This window comes from Rhinolophus sinicus, linkage group LG04 (assembly GCF_036562045.2).
Source record: "Rhinolophus sinicus isolate RSC01 linkage group LG04, ASM3656204v1, whole genome shotgun sequence".
Taxonomy (NCBI): Eukaryota; Metazoa; Chordata; class Mammalia; order Chiroptera; family Rhinolophidae; genus Rhinolophus; species Rhinolophus sinicus.
The window spans coordinates 154,945,976-154,966,743 of NC_133754.1; the positions used below are offsets into that span (position 1 = coordinate 154,945,976).

Genomic DNA, 20,768 nt, shown 5'->3' on the forward strand with positions numbered 1-20,768 from the left:
CTCTTTTTAGTCTATACTACATAGCATTGCCAGGATGGACTCAGGGTACAAACACAGAGAGTGATGAGCAAGGGAACCCCACTCCATGAAGTTTCTCTTGACTCTTCAAAGAAAAGAGACTATGGGTTCTGAGTCATGTCTTCCCCATGTGGACTCCATTGGGAGAGCTTCAGTGCATCCCACATGGGTCAGAGCATGGTGGCCCCTTACGTTTGTGGCAGTAGATGCCAAGCGCTGCTTCCTTACATTTGGACATTTCTAGGGGCCCTGCCCACGCCAACGGCGGTCCTGCTGCTTAGTACAAGAATGTAGTTCCCTCTAGCCAATTTTCCCCTTTACATACGCATATTGCTCGTGTACATTGCTAGATATTGTTAAAAATAAACAGAGACCTTATGTTATGTCCTTTGTGGCCACATACAAAAGCATTGCTGTGTGCTTGGGCGAGCAGTGGAGCCTGAACCTCCTTCTATTTACTGTATGGTCACTGTCAGTTCAATGAACTGCCTCCTTGTTCTCCACCATTGTCCCGCACTCCCTTAAACATTTGTCACTGAAGTGCCTCTAAAGACAAATAAACTGTCACTGAGAAGGCAAACCTGCTAAGTGGGGGAAAAGAGAATGGCTGCGAGAACCCATGATTTTACATGAAATCCAAAGGGAGTTGCTGTCACCCGGAAGACTTCTGTGAGAAGTGTGGCGCTTTTTGAGAATCCCCAGGAAAAGCCAGAGATGCCTTTTCTTCCAGTAATGGTACTTCCAGGCGTTCTCCATCTCAAATGTCCAAAAATTCCAAAAGGCTCCCCAGAGAGTGTCAGACATTACAGATGTCAACATCTGTAAAAATCCTTTCTATCTAGGAGCAGATGGCAACCTATAATTCCATAACCAAAGCAGAAGGTCCTAACATCTTGGCAACCTGTTCTGGAATCCACTAGGTCTGCAGAAGGTTGAGGGGCTCCTGGGCTCCAGTGTAGAACTGTTTAAATTGAAATGGACCACAGATCAATGTTCACTTTCTTCAAGGAAGAAAGCAGAAAGCCTTGTGTCCTCTTTCCCCGAGAGGAGTTGTGTTGATTTATTCCAGGCAGATGCTTTTGACAGGACCCTGTAAAGTCAAGTCGTGAGTTTATTGTAGCAGTTAATTATCAGGCCTTTTCTGGTGCTAATGCCTTTTTACTTCTTACTGGGGAAAACTGGGCCTTTTACTGGGACAAAGACTTAACTTTTAGTCAAGAATGTGTTAAAATAACATGAGATGGAGATAATTTAAATATATTGAAGGACAAACAGGAGCATTGCTAACTCCACATTTTATAGAGAAAGCTGATTTCATTTACAAGTCTCTTGGAATAAATACCCTTTGCTCATTTCCCAAATAAACAATGCTTTCAGCTTTAACAATGTTTACTCAACCATTCAGGTGACAGGGGATTCCAGCCACATACCATTCTTCTCTGACACTGTAACTACCTAAGACTTTCTGATGCTACACGTATACGCATCTCTTGGTTTTAGATCCAGCAAGAAGTGCCTAGAAGCCCTCCATAAAAGCTGGGAAAAGAGCAAGTTAGAGGAAAAGAAACCTTGAAAGTAGGGGGTAGGAGTTGGTGGGAGGAAGTTGGGAGGGGGCATAGCTTTGTTAATTACTTCAGGCAGCAAAGAAATCTGGTTATGTTTTCTCAGCACATGTTAATATCATATAAAGAGACAGGAGATCTTGCTAATCTGTCGACCCCTCAGACAAAGTTTATTTGTGGTGACTTTTAAACTCCTGACTTGCCTTCCAATCACCGCGTTTAAAATGAAAAGCTTTAAATAAACACCAGGAATAGAAGATAAATAAACTTTTTTTCCCCCTTGCAAGTGCCTAGCTTGGCGAGGTTCAGACTTAAATCCCCAGAGGACAGAGCGCTCTCTTTTGTGTTAATGTTTAAAAGATTTTCCAATGCCGGAGTTTATTCCTACTGCAAACATTTCTATTTACAAGGTCAAGTGTATCAGCACTCGACACAGCTTAAGAGTGTAATTATTTATCTAAGGGCGTCTGAGTGTAGATCAGTAGCTCTGGCAGGAACCCAGCCTTCAGCCCACTGCTAAACAACTCCTCACAACAATATTACAAGTTCTGGTAATTGTTCCTCTCCCCAGTGTGTTTACTTTCCCTCTCCTGAATGTTTTGTAACAAAATTTTGTACTTTTTCACCAAAAGTGTGAAAATGACTTTGAAGTATTGAGTCTTGCAGGTTTCCTAAGACCTATTGGTAACAGATGTTATTGGCATGTTTGATTGTATGAGAATGTCTAGTAGCCTAGAGGACACTCCTGGAGGTGTGTTTGGCAGGGGGGAGAGGGGGTCCCACTGGAAAAGGGGGAGGAGAGATGTCTGGGTTATCCCCAAATTATAGAGGAGATGCTATTTTGTGAATTCTCTCCACAATCATAAAAAGCAATGGAGGTCAGTCAATTATATTTTTTTAGCTGCCTCATTTACAGATGTCTAATTATTCATTAAATTAAAGGCAGAAATAATAGCCCTCATTTCTTGTCTTGTACTGCATTTTAATTTCAGTTGATGGTTGATAGATTCCCAGTGGCCCCTCCACACCCCTCCTCACCCATTATTGGGTTAACCGCAATGTAACTGGAAAAGTAACTACACCATATTCATTATTTAAAACTCTTTACTGATGTACATTTTAATAAAACAAATAATCAAAAAATACACAAAGCCATAGTTACTTAAAACATAAGACTTTTTTTTAAAGAATGTCTATAAAAATACAATGTTTAAGGCAGTTTGGAAATGTATTTATACATTTCTACAATGTCCATAAATTCTCTTGAAAATAAGAATGTTAACTTCAGGTCTATAAAATACACTGTACATTTTAACTGTTCTAGATAGAGCACACTTCACAATGGACTGTGGGTTTGCATCCCTGGTGACAAACTGATTCCGTACATTTCAAGGAGGAAAGGTGTAACATGGATGCAGATTTAAAAATTTTAATTTCTTTTTAAAAATAAATTATTTCTGAAGCATACAATTTATAAAAATTCTATATACAAAGTACAGCAACTGGTAACAAACCCCAGTTTTAATACACTTTATATAAGAAGTACCAGGGTTTAGCACCCTGATAAAAGCAGAAGCAATATACGTTCTCTGCATATTTGTACATATAGTTTCTTGATGTAAAGAACAAAAATGACAAGAAAACAAACATCATGAAGAGGCTTTCATAGATGGCAGTGCAGAGCTCATTTAATACAAACTTGCATTGTTCAATGCCACTTAGCAACTCTTTAGATCAGCATTTTTTGACCCTTAATCCTAAGAAATGTGCTAAGAGATCCGAGTGGTGGAAATGAAATTAAGGGCAAGGGCTCAAAGTTATCCAAAACTAAGTCAGGAATATTAACCTCTTCCCACCCACACCTCTCCCCCCAAAAAACAGAATTCAGGGCGCTGGTACCAAGAGTAAACGAATGAACAGGTAAGTGGGACTTCTCTGATTACTTACGATTGCAGTGTCCTCACTGGCCACAATAAAAGTCGATACCGGCCCTTCCCTCCCTCCCCAGGAAAAATGCTCATAAACAGACAGACTTGTTGCAAATATAAATTCCCCTTCGAACCCCCTGCTCCAATCCCAGTCTCTTGAAACCGTTAAGGCCCCACCGGTCAGCATCCTCTTCGGAGTCCAGGACTACGTTTCTGTTCCCCCATTCCCATTCCACGCTAGGTGTCTCGAATTCTAGAGCGAGGCCAGTTTCTGCAGGGCAGACGAGTTGGGAATTTCTGGAGCCTGGAATGGGCACAGGGGAGGCTGTCCAAGAAATCATGCTCGGGAGAGGAGACGGGGAAAGTGCCAAGAGTCGTGGCGGGGTGACCGGCTAGGCAGAGTCTACTTTGAAAACGTTTTGGCAACTATCCCCAGCCATCCCCTCTGTCCCCAAGCCACAGGTGTCCAGGCGCGGGCCCTCCCGCCGCCGACGGCGGGGGGCGAGAGGGCTAAAACAGCAGCGGGAGCAGCAGCAGCAAGATGGAGGCGAGCGGGGTCCAGGTGCCTCGGGGGGCCGAGCGGCCACCGCCGTCGCCGCTCCTGCGCCCGGGTCCATAGGGCAGGTCCCCGCGGCCGCCCGCCGCAGCAGCGCCGCCGCCCGGGCGCGGTGGGTGCGGGACGCCGTCGTCGTCGTCCAGCGCCTGCTCCCCGCCCGCTCCCCCGGCGCGCTGCTCCTCGTCGTACTCCTCGTCGTAGTACTCGTCCAGACCCCCGTCTGAGCCGCTGCTGCCCGGGCCGTTGCCTAGCTCCGCGCCAAAGCACAGGCGGGCCATGTTCTCCTTGACCGACTCGCAGATGGGCCGTTCGAGGCCGTCGCACACGCAGTCGTTGAGCAGTGCCGCCTTGGGCACAGCCAACATGTCCTCAATGACTGTGCGACACTCATCGGTGCAGCGCAGCCCGTTGAAGAGCTTGCCGCAGTAAGTCAGGTAGCGGCTGAGCGCCAGGTTGCAGCGGCTGTCGCGGTCGCAGCGTCGCCGGGCTTCGGTGCAGCCCATGACTCCGCCTGCGCCCGGGCCGCCCGCGCCGCCGCCGCTGGTCCGGGGCAGGCACGGCTCAATGGCGCGCTTGGTGGACTTGCAGTTCTCGTCCTGCGCGCAGTCACAGTCCTCCAGGGCGGGCCCGCGGCGCGTGTGGTTGAGCTGAATGAGGGCCGAGATGCAGTGGCTCGGGCAGCGCCAGCGCGACGAGAAGGAAGCGGCGGAGGCCGAGAAGGCAGCGGCGGCCCCCGGCGGGTCGCCCCCGCCGCGCTGCGCCAGCACGGGCGCGCACGCCTCGGCGTACTGGTTGTAGGCGTAGCTGCACTCCGGCTCCCCCTGGCACTGCAGCAGCGCCTGCCAGCAGATGAGGCGGCGGCCGTGCGCCAGCCCCGAGCCCCGCGGCGCCGAGCCCAGCAGCTGCAGCAGCACCATCAGGCACAGCCAGGCGCCCGGCACGGTCCCCCCGCGGGCCCCGCCGCCGCCGCCCAGCAGCCCTGCCACCATCGCGGGCAGCGGCGGCCGCCGGGCGAGGAGGGGAGAGGAGACGAGGCGCGGGGAGCGGCGGACGCGGAGCGGGTGGAAAAGTTTGCCCCAGTCCTGCCAACTTCTTGCATGAGTGTTTTCATAAATCCATGCGCGCCGCAGGCTGGTGCCCCGCTGCTTGCAGAAGGTCGACTCTCGCTTGGGCTGCGGTGGCTTCCTAGAAATGCACAGCCGCAGAGCACCTCCGGTCGGCCCCCGGCAGTGGCGGGAGGCACTCACTGCCGCCCCGGGGGGCTGCGGGCCGCGGGGCCGCGGCGGCGCTGCAGGACCGCGGGGCGCCGCGGGTGCATTTTGCTCCGCGCCTGCAGATCCGTTGTGCCGCTGCGGCGACTCCTTCCTCCTGGGCTCAGCGCCGCGCCGCCGCCGCTGCCGCCGCCGGCTCTCGCATCGCGCCGCTTCCTGGCTCGCGTGCGTGCGCTGCCCGCCTTCCCGCGGCCCGGCCGCCCGCGTCCCCTCCCCCTCCGCCCGCGACGACCCGGGCCTCGGCGGAGAACCGAGGAACCCTTTCCGGGCTGCGCGAGGAGAACAAGAAACTCGGCGCGGCCTGAGAGCGGCTCCCGGGCTTCCCTCGGCGGCGGCTTCTCGGGTGACAGACAAGGAGCCCGGGGAGCGGATCCGCTGAGCCCGGCTGCGGATTCGCTCGCAGCGAAGCTTTAAATACAAAAGTGGGCCGGGAGCCCCCGCGTGGTGCCGCGGTGCCCCCTCATTATGCATGCATGGAAAAGCAAACAAACAAAAACATTAGCAACGCTCCTCCGGCTCGCCGAACCCCGGCCCCGCGCTCTACAAGCCTGCCCGCTTTCTCCTTTCTCCACTCTCTTTTGCTCTTTGCTCTGCCCCCTTTCCCGGCTTTTCGAGATGCTATTGGTCCTGCCTGTTGTTGTTGAAACTTTTTTTTTTTTTTTTACGGGCTGCTGGAGTGAGGTTGCGGAGTGGGGGAGGGCGGAGAGGGTGGTGGGCAGCTCACATTCAGGCATTCAGGGCTTGAAAGGAAGGGCTTAAGGAGCCTGACAGAGGCCTGGGAGCTCCTCCTACTCTTAAGGAGGCTCGGATATGGAGACTCAGCTCGCGCTCAGAAACAGCGGGCAGGGCTTAGGGGCAGCTGTTTGCATCCGGCTCGGCCACGGGCCTTTTTGTTTGGTTCTTTTAACTTTTTTTTTTTTTTTTTTGGTAGTTGCATTAATTCTCCCTGGCTTCCATCTGTGCCTTCGACTGGGTTCAGAATTCGGTTTGTTTTTCGAGTTCCCCGTCTTTGTGTCCGGATCATCATAGGAGGAGAGGGAATAAGAGAATTTAATGTGGGGCATTGAAACTTAAAAAAAGAAAAGAAACCCAACCCAAACGCGCACAAGAAGGAGGCACACATTTTAGGAAGATGCTGATGAGATATTTACAACCCCGGGCCTGCCTTCCTCCCTTTACCCTACCTCCCCCCCACCCCCCACACACTCCCTGTCCCTATTTGCAGATCTGGCAGGTATGGTCGTGGAGCCAGGCATCTTTGTCAATGCAAGACAGAAATCCATTCAACCAAATTAGTTTTTTAAGACTGTAAGTTACTAACACGATCGGTGATGAAAAAATAATAATAGCATTAAAAAGCTTTAGGAATGTTGAGCAGTACCATCTGGCCGCAGTCACAACATAAAGGAAGGGGATAAACTGGCATGCACCAAGGTTTCTATTGAAGTGTACGTTTCAATCCCTCGCACGGTTTAAAGGAAGCCACGCTGGTACAGCTCGCTCCACAATCCAGGCGCGGGAGTTTGCGAACTACCTTAATATGCGGCGCAACGCAGAGGTCGACCGCCAGAGGCACCGGGCGTCTGTGGCCTGTCAAAAACTGGCGCTTTTTTCCTCCCCTTTCCGTGGAGAGACTATCAACTCCATGTGTCACAAAAATTAAGGCTAAATCTCCTCTCCAGAAGCAGAGGGAGCCGGGGCTCCAGCGCGCACAGAGTTCGGCTGTCCGCCTCTCCCCGAAGGCCAAGTGAATTTGAAATGGCAAAAATGAGAACAGAGCCCCAGCAGACTTACCAGGCTACAGAAAAGCCTCCTGTTCCCTCCCAGGCTGCTGCATTCCTCTGAGGCGCAGGGTCTGCTTTAGGAAGCTGCACCTCTGCAATCTCCAAAACAAAACAAAATAAACCTTAAAAGAACCAGGTTGAAGTAAGGCAGATCTGTGTGTGTGTGTGTGTGTGTGTGTGTGTCCTCTGACTTGAGTCATAGAAAACACATATACAATATCAATCTGTTGAAAAAAATAGAAAGGCTGCAACTGTGTGGCCCATCTAAACAACTGTTTCCCAGGCTCTGGGTAGTTTTGGTTTCTTTTTCTGTTATTTGGAGTTATAATCTCAGTCCTGCCAGAAGGGTTTAGACAAGTCACACTCCTTCTCTGTGACTTGGATCCTTCATATGTAAAGTTCAAGGCCAGACTAGACACTTGAAAAAGTCCTTTTATCTTTAATGCTCTGTGATTTTAGGCTCATAAGAACAAGGTCAACATTCAGCTGCATCTTTAAGCTGATATTTGCTGAGTTCCTTTAGAATAGTGGGCCTCAAACGCTAGTGAGCATGAGCCTTGCCTGCTGGCCTTGTTCAACACCCAGACTGCAGGGCCCAATCCTGGAGTTCCTGATGCAGGAGGACTAGTGGGGCCCAAGAATATGCATTTCTAAAAAGTTTATGGGCATGCTTGTCTGGGGACCAAACTTTGAGAACCACAACTCTAGAGGACCACATTTTTTTCTTCGTTGTTATTTGTAAAACTTGCCCCTGGTCTTGCTTGATACAGCTCTCAGTAGGATTTAAGGGAGGGCCAGGAGCTTTGCTTGCTCCGGGGACACCTCAGCACCCTAGTCTCATGAAATGTCAGGCCTACTGGGCTATCAGGTGCTTGACATAAGCCTGAGAAGGAGGCTATCATGAGATAGGAGAACAAATGAGCCCCCTTCCCCATAAGTCCCAGAGACCATGAGTACCACCATGCGTCACATCCAGGTTTTCACTGATAGCCACCAGACCTCCAAACCATCCCTCATCAACCAGACATTAATCCCCACATCACTCTGTACATCTCTTAAACTGACTTAATTCCCATTATAAAATCCCACACACAGACAAAAAAAAACACAAAAAAAACAACAACCCACTTTCACTGGAGCTCTTAATCTGTTCTCAGCAAAATCTCCCGTATCCTCAACCTGCTTTCTGAGCTGGATCTTCACCTTCTTGCTCTAATTAAAACCCAGCTAGAACCTACAGAATGGAAGAAAATATTTGCAGACCACATATATGATAAGGGATTGATTTCCAAAAAAAATATAAGGAACTCATACAACTCAATAGCAAAACAATCCAATTTAAAAATGGACAGAGGATTTAAATAGACATTTTCCCAAAAACAGCATACAAATGCTCAACAAATACATGAAAAGGTGCTCAACAGCATTAATCATCAGGGAAATGCAAATCAAAACCACAATGAAGTATCACCTCACAGTTGTTAGAATGGCTGTCATCTAAAAAGCAAAAAGATAAATGCTGGCGAGGATGTGGAGAATAGGGAACCCTGGTGCACTGATGGTGGGAATATAAATTGGTACAGTCATAATGAAAATAGTATGGAGGTTTCTCAAAAAATTAACATAGAACTACCATATAATCCAGCAATCCCACTTCTGGATATATATCCAAAAGAGATGAAATCATTGTGTTGAAGAAATATCTACACTCCCATGTTCATTGCAGTATTATTCAGAATAGCCAAAATATGGAAACAACCTAAATGTCCATCAATGTACAAAGAATTATAAAAATAAATAAATATATACACAATGGAATATTATTCAGCCATAAAAAAGATGGAAATCTTGCCATTTGTGTTAACAGAGATAGCCCTTGAGGGCATTATGCTAAGTGAACTCAGTCAGACAGAGAAAAGACAAATACTGTATGAGCTCACTTATATGTGGAGTCTAAAGACTGAATTCATAGAAACAGAGCAGAATGGTGGTTGCCAGGGACTGAGGGTATGGAGAAATGAGGAGATGTTGATCAAAGGATACAAACTTTCAGTTATAAGATGAACAAGTTCCAGGGATCTAATAAACAGCGTGGTGACTATAGTTAACAATACTGTATTGTATGCTTGAAAGTTGCTGTGAGACTAAAGCTTTAATCTTCTCACCATAACAACAAAATGATAATTATGTGAGGTCAACGGTCTGTTAACTAACCTTATCGTGGTACACATTCCACGATGTATGTTTACCAAATTGTCACATCGTACACTTATACAATGTTATATGTCAATTATACCTCAATAAAGCTGAAAACAAGCAAACAAACAACCAGCTGGCCCTTGTAGGCACAGCCTCCACTCTTCAGTCCTGGCTGATTTTCCTTCCACAACCCACATCCTCCCAGACCTTGAAGTGGGGTACACGGGTTTCTCATTCCTCCCTTGTTCTCACTTTCAAAGCATTCTCTTCCCTCCTCCCTGGAAATCTCTAATTTTCTTGAACAGCATGCTGTCAGCATCCCTAAAAGTCACCTAGTGACTTTTCCTCCATCTATAGCCTTTATCAACTAGGATTCCTTAGGGGAACCACTGAAGACAGAAAATGAATTGAGTGGCTATTTCTTCAATCCTCTCAAGGATGGTACATACCCAGCACCATTCTGGAAGCAGAGCAGAGGTCAGTCCATCACATACAGAGGATGCTATATCAGCCAGAGAGTGACCACAGAAGTCTATGAGTAAGATAGATGAAGGATTTCTTATGGAGAGGACCTCCCATAACTGTGGGAGCTGGGGCGGCAGACAGTACAGTCAGTTGCTTTTGCCTCTAGTATTAAGCTTAATTCACTGTGGTTCTGTCACACAGGCAGTTGGAAAGGAAAGTTGGGACAACTGGAACCCGTGAGGAAAACTAGCACCTGTTGTGATGAACTGGAACTGGTATCTCCCTCATCACTTCCATCTTCAGTGCCACAGGGAGTGACCCACAGGGGAAGCTGACATCCTTTACTATGGAGCTGACAGGCGCTTTGTCCAGGACTTAGAGAAGCTGAAGGAAGAGAGCTGGAGGGAACTGAGGAAGCTCAGGCCCAGGTGCTGGCCCTTCCCAACCAAGGGGAACTTTTAATCAGGAAGGACTGGTGCAAGCTACCACACTGCTTCTCCATCACCTTCACAGGAGAAAAATAATGTGGCTGCTGCTTTACTTCCTCCTCCAAATCTGGTGCGAAATTTCTCTTGGGGCCAACACTAACAGAACCACACAGGGAGAGGAATGCTGGAAAACACAATTCTATCTCAGCTCCGTTGACAGGGCCACCACAGATGCCTTTAGACATTCAGGCTTCATTTTCTCAGATGTGCACTACCTCACAGTGTCGGCATCTGACTCGCTGGCTGTTTTTCTCTACTGACTACTCTTACCATTCATGACAACCTCCGTTTCTCAGCTCCTTGACTCACCATCAACTCATAATCTTGCCCTAGACCTTGGCATTACCATAATTAGGTCATCTTGAAAATCTCCAATTCAGAATCTCTAATTCAAATGTTATTTCCCTGACCAACAACACCTCCTGTCTTTCCAGTTCACCTGTCTCAGTGCTGCCACTTCTTAGCTACTCAAGACTTTGCTTCACAATTAGTTATTCCTCTGCTGCCTCAGCTCTCTTTCTGCTATACCATTCATTCTTATCCACTTGTGGTAGGCTGTACTTTCCCCTATCTTAAAACAAACAAAAAAACAAAACAAAAACAAACTCTTCTTAGACCCCAAGGCCCTGCGCAGTAATAACTATCCCATTTCCATGAAAATCCCTTGAAAAACTTGCTTTCACTCAATTTTTCCACTCCCTCCTCAATTCACTATAATTAAGTTTCATCCTACCATTTTTTTTTCATCGTCATTAATGACTGAATCTTGCTCTACTCAATGATCACTTCTCAGTCCTCATCTTCTCTGATCTTTTGGCCCCATGGGACATGACTACTGATCATCTCTTCTTTACAAAGCGCTTTTTTATTTGGCTTCACACTCCCCTGTTTCCCATTATATTCCCTGGTGGCTCTTTCTCACTAAATTGACTCTTTAGGTGATCCCATCCAGTGCCTTGATTCTAAATTACATCTCCGAATTTCATATGTTTCAAGCCCAGTCTTTCTCTGATTTCACTTGGTTGTTCAATGAGCATCACAAACTTAACTTGCCCTAAGAGCACTTCTGATTTCTCACCCCCCTCCCAAACCTGTTTGTTTCCTGGTCTTTCTATGGTAGGTATTCTCCAAAATTGTTCTCCGTCAGTTTACTTCCTCCCTTTATATCCATGCTACTCAGGTCAAGAGGCAGAGTCTAATTCCCTTCCCCTTAAATCTGGAGCAGGTCTTAGTGATTTGACCAACAGAATACAATGATAGTGACTGACACTTTGGGGCTTTCAGACTAGGTCAGAAGAAGCCTTGCCACTTCTACCTGGGCCTCTTGGTGTGTTTGCTCTGGAGAAGCCCGTCACTATGTAAGAAATTTGATCACCTTGAGATTGCCATGCTGTGAGGAAGGCCAAGCTTGCCATGTGGAAAGGATACATGGAGAGAGAAAGATGCCTGGTCAGCTCCCAGCTTTGTGAGTAAAGAAGGCACCAGACATGTGAGTGAAGAAGTCATCTTGAATTTCCAGCCCACTGGAACCTTTAGATGACTCCAGCTCCAGTTGCCATCTGATGGAAAGCACATAAGAGACAGCCTAATTCAGAGTCAGGGTCAAATAGGGTAAGGTGAGTGAGGTATCTAGGTATATAAAATGTAAGGTAACACTCTCATAGGGGTGCTTCAGGGATCTCAAGAGTGAATGCCTCCTACAGAACTACCTTATGACGCCTCAGTTCCACTTCTGGGCATTTATCCAAAGATATCCAAAACATTATTTCAAAAAGATATATGCACTTGTATGTTCACTGCAGCACCATTTACAATAGCCAAGATATGGAAGCATTTGAAATGCCCATCAATGGACAAATGGATAAAGAAACTGTGGTACATATGCATAGTGGAAAATACTCTGCCATAAAAAAGAATGAAAGCTTACCATTTGTGATAGCAAGGATGGACCTAGATGGTATTATGCTAAGTGAAATAGTCAGATTGAGAAAGACAAATATTATGTGATCTCACTTATATGTAGAACCTAAAGAACAAACAGCACAGAAACAGACTCATAGGTACAGAGAACACCCTGATGGTTGCTAGATGGGAAGGGGGTTGGGGGACTGGGTGAAAAAGATGAAGGAATAAGAAGTACAAATTTGTAGTTACAAAATAGTCACAGGGATGTAAAGTACAGTACGGGGAATATAGTCAATAATATTGCGAAAACTATATATAGTGTCAGGTGGGTACTGGACTTATTGGGGGGATCACCTTATAAATTACATAAATGTCTAACCATTATGCAGTACATCTGAAACTAATATAAAATAATATTGAATGTCAACCTTAATTGAAAAAAAATAGTCATGGGGATGTAAAGTACAGCATAGGGAATATAGTCAATAATATTGTAATAACTATGTACAGTGTCAGATGTGTACATTGTCAGACTTATTGGGGTTATCACTTTGTGAGGTATATAAATGTCTAATCTACACCTGAAACTATGTTGTTTTCTACACCCAAAACTAATATAATCTTGTATGACAACAGTAATTGAAAAATAAATTTTTAAAAATTAAAAAATAAATTGAAAAAAAATCGAGTGCCTCCTTAAATTCTGTACCCTAGACACTTCACCCACTTGATCCTAGTTCTGGTTTTGCCTCATGCAAGAACAGTACAGCTTAGCCCAGTCAACTCAAAGAATCATGAGAAATAACAAAGAAAGTTGTTTTAAGCCATTAAGTTTTTATGCAGTAGTAGATAATTACATACACTTTTCATCATATCCAACGACTTGGGTCAAAGACTCTTCCTTTTTCTTCACATCCCATATCGAACTGATGGGCAGTCACAGGCAGTCAATAAAATATTTGGTGAGTCAGGTTAATAAAAAAACAAAACTTACTCCTTGTCTTCTAAATCAGTGAGTCAACTCAGAACTCGCCCAAATCATTTATACTACAGAAAAGAGAACAGAGACCCTGAGAGGGTAAAGAATATGGTAAAATTCTGAAGTTTTAAAATATAAAATAATATTCCATGTTAATTAAGTCTGACTAAACCGTAACCTTTGACATATATTAACTTCACAAAGGTTATGATTCAATCAGTGGGAAAAGTATGGCCTCTTAAATAAATGATGCTGGCAAAACTGACCATTCATTCAAAAGGAAATATAAACATAAATTTCAGATGAAAACTTAAATATAAAAATTCATGTAAGAAAATCTAGAATATGACATATATAATCTAGAATTTAGGAAGACCCTTAAAAACAAGACTGGAAAATCAGAAAATATGGAAGAAAAACCTACTAGTTTGACTACATGAAAAATTAAGGAGTTGTGTTTGGAAAATATACCAGAGGCGAAGGTAATAGACGTAACAGATCTGACGAGAATATAAAGTAGATGACAAAAGACTAGTTTTCTAATAAGCAAAGAGCTCTTATAAACTTACAAGGAAAAGATAGCCTGGAGAAAATGAGAGAAAGATGTGAATAGACAATACACAAAAGTGTAAATTCAAATGCCAAAAAATGAGTGAAAATATGTTTAATTAATGAGTAGGCAGGTGAAAGGAAATTAGAAAACAATGACATATCACTGTAGCACCAAAATAGACTGCCTAAAATGTGAATGCTTTGTATATTCTAGCAATCCCCATAGAAATAATTACTTTTTTCCCAACAGAGTTCTAGGCAAAATCCTGGAACGTCATTTGGTGTGTGTTGTGTGCCCATGTACCTTAGGAGTGAGAGACAGGATGCTCCGTGAAGGGAGTCATCAGAAAAAAAGGCACCCCCTGCACTGACCTGTACTGTGGGTTCGTGCTGGTCCATGGACTGTTCTTCGGTGGCCCATGAGAACGTGGGCATGAGTATTTGGATACTTTTATAGTAATATGGAAGAGTAATTTTATGTCTGTTGAATCTAATAAGAATTGGGGGCTTCTATTTTGTAGGTATCATTTAATTTTTCTAGCAATTTATTTTTTATTCTGTTTTACAAAGAAGTACTTAGCTGTATTAGATGGAAACCATAATCTGGTTTTTCACCACAGATAGTTGGAGAAGCTCTGTGTTATGTGTTACTTGTAGCTATTCTGTTTGGTTTTAAAGATAAATAAGTTGGTAGGTGCAGGAATTTAAGGATTTACCACTATGTGAAGATTAATAAAAATGTAAGAAATAAATTTGTGATTCTTCAAAGAATGTTGTTAATAACTCCAGGATGCAAAATGAGAGCACAACTTCACTTTTGCTGACATGCACAGGAGCAGACAGAGCAGCTGTTCTCTAAGGAGCAGAAAGTGTGCCCCACACCATTGCTTTGGGCCTCAGGAGATCAACATCCTGGCTGGCTTTCAAAATCCAATAAGAAAAGGAAATCCCACAAAATCAGTAGAAGCTTCAGTTCTCAGGAAATTTGATGTTCATAATCCATGAAAAAGAGATATTAATGAAATGGAGATTGAAAGCCAAATAGCAAATTTCTATATAGACCATTTGAGGCACAACCAGCTTTAAGCTCTACGGCTTGCAGCAGTGGTTTTCTACAAAGAGTAAACTTTCAAGTTAGAAACTTGTGTACATTTGGATATAACACCTTAAGTTAATTGGGCCCAATTCTACAGTGGGTATTGTAGAAGTTTCAAAGCTATGCCCGGCCTTATGTCAAAATCTAGTTTTTCTCTGTTTAAAAAAATACCAAAAAACTTTTTCGTAACTATTTCATAAATCTGGATAAACTGTTCTTTAAATAAAAATAGAATAATTTGTAAGAGAACTTACGAATTGTCTTTAAAAATCTCTTTTGTATCTTGTAGGGATCTATGTGAAGATAATAGGCTTCAAAAAAACATGAAAGAAAGAAAGAAAGAAAGAAAGAAAGAAAGAAAGAAAGAAGGAAGGAAGGAAGGAAGGAAGGAAGGAAGGAAGGAAGGAAGGAAGGAAGGAAGGAAGGAAGGAAGGAAAGAAAGGGAAAAGCTATCACCAACAAAAATAGCTATCAACAAGCTATTATAATGTGTAAGTGTTATGGTTACTTCTCAAACAATTTGGGGAAAACATTAGAATTACTTACACATGTTTTTCTTAAAATTTATGATCTTACTGACTGATGAGAATTACAAGTTATCTAATTCCTTTTAATGAAATGTGTACCCCAGGACTTTATCAAACACATCAGTCTTCACACTCTTCCCTCTTCCTACATTTTAAATCTGCTTTCACACATACCTGTTCATTTTTCACTGAATTTGATTCAGTTGGTATTTATTGAGTGCCTGCTATATGTGCCAGGAAGCTTAAGTAATTTTATTTGGTCTTCCAACTTTGTTCTTCTTTTTTTGTTGTTTTATTAATAGACTTCATTTTTTAAAAATACTTTCAGGTTTACAGAAAAATTGGTTGGAAAGTAGTTTCCACATACCCTTCTCCTTCTCCCCCTGCACAATTTCCCTTATTATTTACATCTTTAAATAGTGTGGTACATTTGTTAGAATCAATGAACCAGTATTGATACATTATTATTAACTAAAATCCGTAGTTTACATTAGGGTTCATTCTTTGTGTTATACATTCCATGAGTTTTGATACATGTGGAATGTCATGTATTCACCATTATAGTCTCATACAGAATAATTTGACTGCCCTGAAAGCCTCCTGAAAACACTCTTTTTTAATCAAGAAAGGACCTTAAGTTGAGTCATTTCATTTATAGCTTCATTACTTAAAGCTTCCATATTTAGTATTTTTTTTTGTCTAGTAAAAAAATAAAGTGAGGCCATATATGCCATTTGGATCTAATCCCTCCAAGTGATTAACCATTTATATTGATATAATCATTCATATAGTCAGTTATCCATCCCAGAAATATTTATTGAGCTCTCCCTTGGGTCAGCATTCTGTTCCAATATTTGTGATAGATGGCCTGAGGCTATAGACCTTTGCTTCATGCATGGACATACATTTAATTACCAAAACCCATTTCACATTTTTTCTTTTTTTGATTTGTAGGTTAATTTATTTAAAAATTTTTAAAATTTATTTTTGAATGGGAAATACATGCATATATAGTTGACCCTTAAACAACACAGGTTTGAACTAAACAAGTCCACTTATATGTGACTTTTTTTCAAATCAATACTTACTGTACTGAAAATGTGCTTTCTCTACCTTATGATTTTCTTAACAACAGTATTTCTCTAGCTTTCTTTATTCTGTGAATAAAGTATATAATCCACATAACGTACAAAATATGCATTAAGCAATTGTTTATGTTATTGGTAAGGCTTCTGGTCAACAGTTGGTTTAGTAGTTAAGTTTTTAGGGAGTCAAAAGTTATAAACAGATTTTTGACTGTGTGGGGGTGTCAGCACCCCTAACTCCTGTATTGTTCAAGGGTCAACTGTAGTACAGAACACACAGCTTTTAAGAAGTTCGTGGTGTCCCAAAAGCCTCCACTCACCTTTGTACTCAGGCACTCACTTTCCTCAACCACTGTTATCAATTTCTTGTATGCATTCCCAGATACATATAACAATGATCTTCGTTTTTTCACTAAATAATATGTATTTTGGGCACTGTTCCATATGACTTCATAAGGTACTGACATATTTTACTTGCTTATCCTTTTGATGAGTGCATAGTATTACATTTTGGATATTTCATAAGTTATTTAACCAGTCCTTTCTTGATTTATTATTAAATTTCAATCTTTCATTATTACTATGTTGCAATGAATAAGTTTGCATATTTGTCATTTCACAGATACTTTAATACAGCTAGAGGATACATTTTTAGAAGTGGAATTACTGAGTCATATAGGAGGCATGTTTCAAATTCTGATAGATCGGTTGTTTTGTCTACCTATGATAGGTCAATTGCTCTCCACAGAAGTTGTGTCAGTGTATGACAGTGTTTATCTCCTCACATCACGCCCAACACAACATATTATTAAACTTTTGGATCTTTGCCAAACTGATAGGTGAAAATTTTGTCTCATTTTAGCTTTAATTTTAATTTCTCTTATTATGGCAAGACAAACAGTACTAAGTCTACAGAAAATTAATAAGGTAAAGATTGAAGACATTTAAGTTCAAGAAGGTTAAGTGATCCAACATCACCAACTAATAAGTGAGAACACCCAGAAAGTGACCTTCCCAGCTCGTCATCCTTGGCCGTCACCTCACCTCACTTCCATAGAATCCACCACAGTGCCAAGATGACTGATTAAACGTTTGCCTTCCCTGACAGTTTTCCTCTACTTTATCAGTAACTGTAAAAAAAAAAAAAAAAAAAAAAAAAAAAGGTGTTAAAGAATACCTTTTATAAAGGGAAATAAAACTTCCTGCTAGAATAGCAAGATCAATGAATTCTGAAGAACCCTTCCAACATTCCTTTAAAATCATGGTAACTCTCCCCCTCCCCATCCTAGATAGATGTGTGTGTGTGTGTGGGGGGGTGAATACACCTTAAAGTATTTTAACTGAGTCACTACTGAATGATGGACATAAAATGTATGTTCTGGATTTCTACTAGGGATGAAATTATGCTCGTGTTTATGAGACATATTTGAGGAACAGAACCTTGCTCTTTGCTCACAACCTTCCCAGGCGGAAATACCATTTTCCTCTCTGTATCCCACTTCAAACTTATAGCATTGGGCTCCTGATCCCATGAAACCCTGAGAACCTTGTGGTTTCTGAGCAGTAGTTGAAGACTTTTCCTTCATCCACGATTTATATACATATGTCATTGGTATTTGCTGTGTGTGTCAGGTGGAAGCTTGTCCCTGGACTTGTGCTACCCCCTGACTCAGCTGTCCCGGTCAGTTTACTGTTGAAAGAGGATTAATTGCCCTGATCAGCATTTGCCTGGAGTCAGTGGTAGGTTTGGGGATATGAGAATGGCCAGAGCCGTCTGGGAGGAGAGGGTTCCCTAGGGTCCCAGCAGAGCAGTTTGCCGTAGTTTGACAATTGTTAAACCAATCAACAAAATGGCTAAATGAAGCAACTTTCTGGAATAGAAGTTATGTCCGTCCTGAATTATGAATTTTCACTCTTACTATCCTTCATTCTACAGATATTGAGCACCTACTATGTATCAAGGACCATTCTAGGTTTTAGAAGTCTAGCAATGAATAATAACACAGGGGGAAATGCCTGCACATAGGGCTGTTTCATCCAATGGCCACCATAATTTCCTTTCCCCATTCTCCTGTTCTTCGTGAATCTGAGAACCTCGTGAATCATCACTGGGAGAATGGGCCCATTTCTGAAACACCGCAGATGCCCTTAGGCACAGCCTTATCTCTTCGCTACAAACCAAATAAGTGCATTGAATTGCTTCCTAACATAGAGCACTTAGCCGAGGTCCCAGGAAGAAATGTCTCTAAGAGTCTCATATCTTGGAAAAGCATCTGGGGGAAGTATAAATGACAACAGGAAAAAACATCCCTTTAAAAGCTGACCAGCCACTTTTCTGCCAAGGCTTGTCAAAATTGCTCAAGAGAGAAGGAAAAAAAGAGAAACAAGTGCACATATACATTTTTTAAGTAGCTAGCAACCAAGACAACACCAATTATTTAACCACAGTAAAGAAACCAGCAGCCAAACCACACTGATTATTTAACCGCGTATCCAAGTGCTGAACACAGCCATAGCCAGCCACGTTAATTTAATGTAAATATCCCGCGTAACCAGTCCCCAGGAGGCAAGAGCTGCTGCAGCGAGGACAGCGCCTTACCTTTTCTTGTCTTGGCTCCAGATGTCTAGAGCTGGGAAACTGGCTATAATCCAACTAATATTTTCCCTTTTCTTCCCTCCTCGACTTGTCCTTTTCCTACTGATCTACTGGTCTTAAATGCACACACAGACTCGGGGAGACACATCATTTGGTAAAGTGTGTTCTTTTCCTCTTGCTTTCCACCTTTTCTTTTCTTTGTCTTTCATTCCAGTGCTCTTTCCCCCTTTTATAAACCTCAGTGCTTTTATTCCATTGTATTTGATTCCTATTTATTTAATTTTTACTAATCATAATATGTAAAGTTTATTACCAGGGAGTTTTAATCAGGACTTTCTCCTTTGTTATTTGCAATTGCAAAATATGCAGTAGGTTGGAATTTACTATAAAATAATCCTTTTCACTGGGTAACACCTGGGCTCATGTTTGAAAAACACAGTCCCACTCTCACTGGCCACAGACAAAAGCATCTGACTCTAGGTCAGCCAACCTATTGGTGTCTAGCAACCAATCAGATTTCTGTCTTTGAGATTTGAACCAAGAGACACAGAGACTGGACTGAAACATGGGGACTCATTGGGAGCTGGTTGACAAGGTGGGCCATGTGCAAATAGCAAGTTTAGCCGCATAGAGGAACAGAGAGAAATAGAACTGAGGAAGAGCATGTGGTCCCCAGAGGATAAAAAGTGAAGCTATGGGTAACCATGTGCTTCCCTGGAAGATGGAAAGAGGCACCTCACTTCCTTTTGGTTGGTCCAGTTGCATTTCCTATGAGGCCAGTCTCTATTACAATTTCTAAGACCATGAGATTGACATTGTATCATCATACGTGTATTATATAATATCTGTATTGGTGAATTATATGGTACGATCAGCCTCTGGAGTCACTTAGCTGGTCACTTAGCTGGTCCCATTTATCCCTCCTTCTCCTCAATGCCCATCTTTGGAATCAGTTTCAAACAGATGTTTCTGAATAAAATATTCATCTTCTGTTACGTGTAGGGAAGTTTCCTGGACATAATGTAACAAGCTCAATGAGAACTCGTGTTTTGTGGCAGTGAGTCATGGAACTACTCTCCATAAACAAAGCTCATGGTTCTATTTATGCCTAATTGCTCACATCACGCCCCACCAATGTCCAAGCATGGTGTTGGGGGCCCAAAATTTCCCTCTCCCATTGCCTTTGGAGTGTTCCATGCTCTATGCTGACTTTCCGATCAAATCTGACCATGTTTTTGGGGTGGGAAGTCAGAAGTGCTCTTGGAGTAAGATAAATTTTTGATGCTCATTGAACAACCAAGTGAATATATGCACATGGAAATTAGAGAAAGACTGGGATTGAAAATATCAAATCAAAGGATGTATTTTAGAATTAAGACACTGGATGAGAACACCTAAGGAGTGAGTTTACAGAGAGAAGGAGCCACTAGTGAGTACAATGGGGAATAGGAGAGTGTGAAGTCAAATAAAAAAGTACTTCGAAAAGAAGTGTGCTCAGTCATGTCCCATGGTGCCAAAGAGTCAGATGAGATGGGAACTGAGAAGTGACTACTGGGTAGAGCAAGAGTATGGTCATTAGTGACCTTGATGAAAAAAATGGTGGACGAAAGTTGATTATAGTGACTTGAGAGAGAACATGAGAGGAGAATGGGAAAAGCGAGTAAAAGGAAACTTTGCAGGGAATTTTCATAGAAATGGGATAGTTACTAGGTGGGGACTTTCCTAGAAGAGGCAGTGTACACAGAGGTTATGGAGAC

The 20,768-nt window shown here is 43.0% G+C and overlaps 1 protein-coding gene across 1 annotated transcript; it reads right to left on the bottom strand.

Moving 5' to 3' along the window:
* Positions 1–2,666: 2,666 nt before the first annotated feature.
* Positions 2,667–5,924, bottom strand: GAS1 (growth arrest specific 1). Its single transcript, XM_019734007.2, has one exon. It carries the CDS (start codon positions 5,804–5,806, stop codon positions 4,019–4,021), a length of 1,788 nt encoding a protein of 595 aa, XP_019589566.2. The 5' UTR covers positions 5,807–5,924; the 3' UTR covers positions 2,667–4,018.
* Positions 5,925–20,768: the final 14,844 nt, after the last annotated feature.